General features: G+C 34.2%; 1 protein-coding gene across 1 annotated transcript in view; it reads left to right on the top strand.

Moving 5' to 3' along the window:
* The first annotated feature begins 1,933 nt into the window (after nt 1-1,933).
* Nucleotides 1,934-3,460, top strand: part of LOC106868652 (40S ribosomal protein S27-like) — a 6,843-nt gene continuing 5,316 nt past the window's right edge. The window contains exons 1-2 of the mRNA XM_014914018.2: nt 1,934-2,049; nt 3,012-3,120. Of these exons, the coding sequence (XP_014769504.1) occupies nt 2,044-2,049; nt 3,012-3,120 (115 nt within the window). The 5' untranslated portion in view covers nt 1,934-2,043. The remainder of the gene's footprint in view (nt 2,050-3,011; nt 3,121-3,460) is intronic.

The raw sequence follows: 3,460 nt of genomic DNA, 5'->3' as shown, positions 1-3,460 counted from the left end.
TTGATAGAGCTTGGTGGTCCTGACTGTTGATCTTTTTGGATTCCTCTACACATCATCAATTTAAGAAGTACTGTTAGTTCAGTTGAGGTCTTCCACCATCTCTTCACATCCTATCATGCGGCAGTCCCATACTAACATACCATTTTAAAGAATATTTTGAAAAAAAAAAAAGTTTTTGCATAAATAAACATTATTTTAATTATTCATTTCTTTACTAAATATGTATACAGTAATCCCTCGACTATCGCAGGTGTTATGTTCCATAATCCCCCGCAATAGGTAAAAATCCACGAAGTAGAAACACTTCTCTACTGTATATATTTTTTAAAATTATTTTTATAATTTGTATATATTTATTTTATTATAAACACAAAACAACACCACCGAGGAATCGACATAAGCTTAAATAATAAACTGCGATAGGTGAGCCGCAAGATGACAAGGGATTACTGTACTTACTAAATATGTATACTTATTTACTAAATAGGCTATTCCTTGTTGGTGCCTTGTTGTTTGGTCCTATGTCATCTCTGATCTAGCAAACACATGATTAAAGATGTCCCAGCTGTGACCATTTCAACATTTTCCAGGCATGGTGTAATCTAGGATTATAGGATCAAATATGTCTTTTTTTTTGTTTATTAAGATGGAAGAGTATGATTTGAGAGACATTTGGCTGCTACTTCAAGCAGGTTGAATAACCACATAGAGGCTGTTCTCATTAGTTCATAGATAACATGGTTTAATCAAAGTGATATGGCTCAAAGATATGTTATTAACTGAGATAAATATATACAATTGATTGAAATGTAAGATTAAGTCCTATAACTTTCTTAAATCATATGAGATGTTGGAGGCAGACTGCAGTGGGGGACTAGGAATTTTAATGCTTATTTTGATCTGTGACAGATTAGTGCAGGGCCAGTGCCATGTTGTTCAGCGCCTTAGACAAACCCTACAGTATATAACTTTTCTCTCAGCTCTACAATGCATGCTTCCTTCTCCAGCTTCTTTTCCAACAATTCCAGTTGAAAATATAAATTTAGAAGAATAAGAAATCTATAGATTTATGGTTGTGCATATTAATGAGTAAAGATGTTATCTTTTTATCTTTTATCTTTTAATTGATTCAGTCATTGGACTGCAGCCATGCTAGGGCATTGGTTTGAACGGTTTAGTCAGATTGCCCCCCCCCCCAACTTAATTTTGTTGAAGTCTGGTATTTATTCTATCAGTTCATTCTGCCAAACTGCTAAGTTACAGGAATGTAAACAAACCAACATAGTTTGTCAAGCAGTGGGTGGGTGGGGGGACAAATGCAAACAAACACACCCATAAACCATAAAAATGTCAGCATGTATGAGAGGTAAATATATTTACCACTTGACATCTTTAGCCTTCTTCACGTAGAAATACTTCCAGTCTGTGTTTTACATATTTTTAAAAAATTCATTTTCACAATTTTTAGCAAAAACCATGTTTGGCCATCGGGAAATATCACCTTGCTTGGCAACAGGTAAAGATTAGTAAGAGGAAGGGCATCAGGCCGTAGGAAATCTACTTCAATAAATTCGGTCCGACCAAGCATTTTATAGCAACGACGATGATAGATAGATAGATGCAGAGAGAAAGAGAGATATATATTCTGTGCAATTATGGCGACACACAGTTTGCATCATTGACCTGTAAAAGATATACAGACAGAAAAATATTATTGCGCAATATTGCATTGCACAATATGATCGAACTATTGTGCAATTTGACCCATGCTTTCTGTTTTCCCTCATAAACGATATTTATACATAGTTTTATAAATCTTTTAATGACGTATAATAAATAATAACACATTTAAAGTGGATTTTATCAATTAACATCAAGGGTTCAGCGTTTTACCTGCAAAAATAACTATTAATAAACTTTAATAATCTCCGATTGTGACAGCGTTTGAATACGACAATACGGCTTAGAATATGTCTGTGACTATGACTATATAATGTAAACCTGCCTCCGCTTCTTCCTTTTTGCATCGTTTGACAGAGCAGAATGCCGGTCAGTCATCAATTTCTTACTCTCGTTATTGCAAATCATTATCGATTTTTGTCTCAATAATGTTAATACACTGATTTTAGAATTAAATTTAATATCTAATGTCTGTTTACATGTATAAAAATCCACATTAAATTTAATTTCCTCTTTTTCTCTTTTAACAGTACTTCGTATCAACATTAAACTATCGATTATATTAATTCTTTCAATCATACAGTTCTGTCGATAATAAACCAATAATGATGTTCATTGTATATACAGTTCCTTTCGTCCTAGTAAAGTAATGGAATCTTAACCGGGGATATTCTTTTGCTAAACGTGTCGTTTTCAATTTATCATGTGTCTATGTATGTCAATGGGACCATGTTTAAATGTCAGCTTAATTTGAACCAGATGGAGTCTATGTGATCGTTTGATTTGTTATATTATATCCCAGCTAAACTCCCCACAAATCATTCCCTGCCACTGTCTTTGAAAAGGTTACATTAAATTAAACAGTCCCGTGTTACCTGCACAGGTAAAATACGAGATGGTCATGACTTGAAATGCTTCTGATCATAGGCCTGTTCGGTAAGGGCTTATTAAAATTTTGGTACAAGATTTTGTTCCTGGTGTGCAGAAAGCTGGGATGACCACAACAGGAACGCTCTTGCTCTCGATCAAAGCTAACCTGTAGCTCAACATAACGAGCTCAAACATAAATGTTTTGATAACAAACCTAGTGTTATCACTGATTTTATCTTGTTAGGTCTGTTTGATATAAATTTAATATTTATCAAGATTCTTTCATTGAAAGACATTTTCTTCTGCTGTAGACTTTCAGTCTTTTGAGAAGCAATATTTCCAAATATTTACATAAGAGTGAGGAGAGAAAAAAAAATACCTGCCTTTTAAGTATTTCTAAAAATAGACGTTGCCAATGTGTTAAATATTTTTATTTTATGTTTTCGTTTTTGTCATTGCAGCTCGCTAAAGATTTATTGCATCCTTCCTTAGAAAAGGAACGAAGGAAATGTAAGCTAAAAAGACTTGTACAGTCTCCAAACAGTTACTTTATGGATGTCAAATGCCCAGGTAAGTTAACTGCTTTCAAGTACCTTATTAACCTTTAACCTTATCTTAACAGCGGGTTTAATTAATGAAGCCATCTGTTGAAATGTTGAATGGAGATTGAAAAAATAGGAAACTTTCAAAGTCCATATTCTCAGTCTGTGATGGATCTTTTCCAGAATCAGGAATGAGTCGGTGCAGCATAGCTTTTTGTGCAGCTGGATATTCTTCCTATCTTAGCAACCTTCTAGTAAGAGCTGGTGTAATTTATCATACCACCAGCTCTAGAAATGTTGTCATCATCATTCTCATCTAACATCCGCTTAAGTATTCACACTATTAGCAACGGGTTCCCCCCCCCCCC

This window comes from Octopus bimaculoides, chromosome 18, assembly GCF_001194135.2.
Source record: "Octopus bimaculoides isolate UCB-OBI-ISO-001 chromosome 18, ASM119413v2, whole genome shotgun sequence".
Taxonomy (NCBI): domain Eukaryota; kingdom Metazoa; phylum Mollusca; class Cephalopoda; order Octopoda; family Octopodidae; genus Octopus; species Octopus bimaculoides.
Note: the sequence above shows the minus strand (reverse complement) of the source record. Positions and strands in the feature narration are given on the sequence as shown.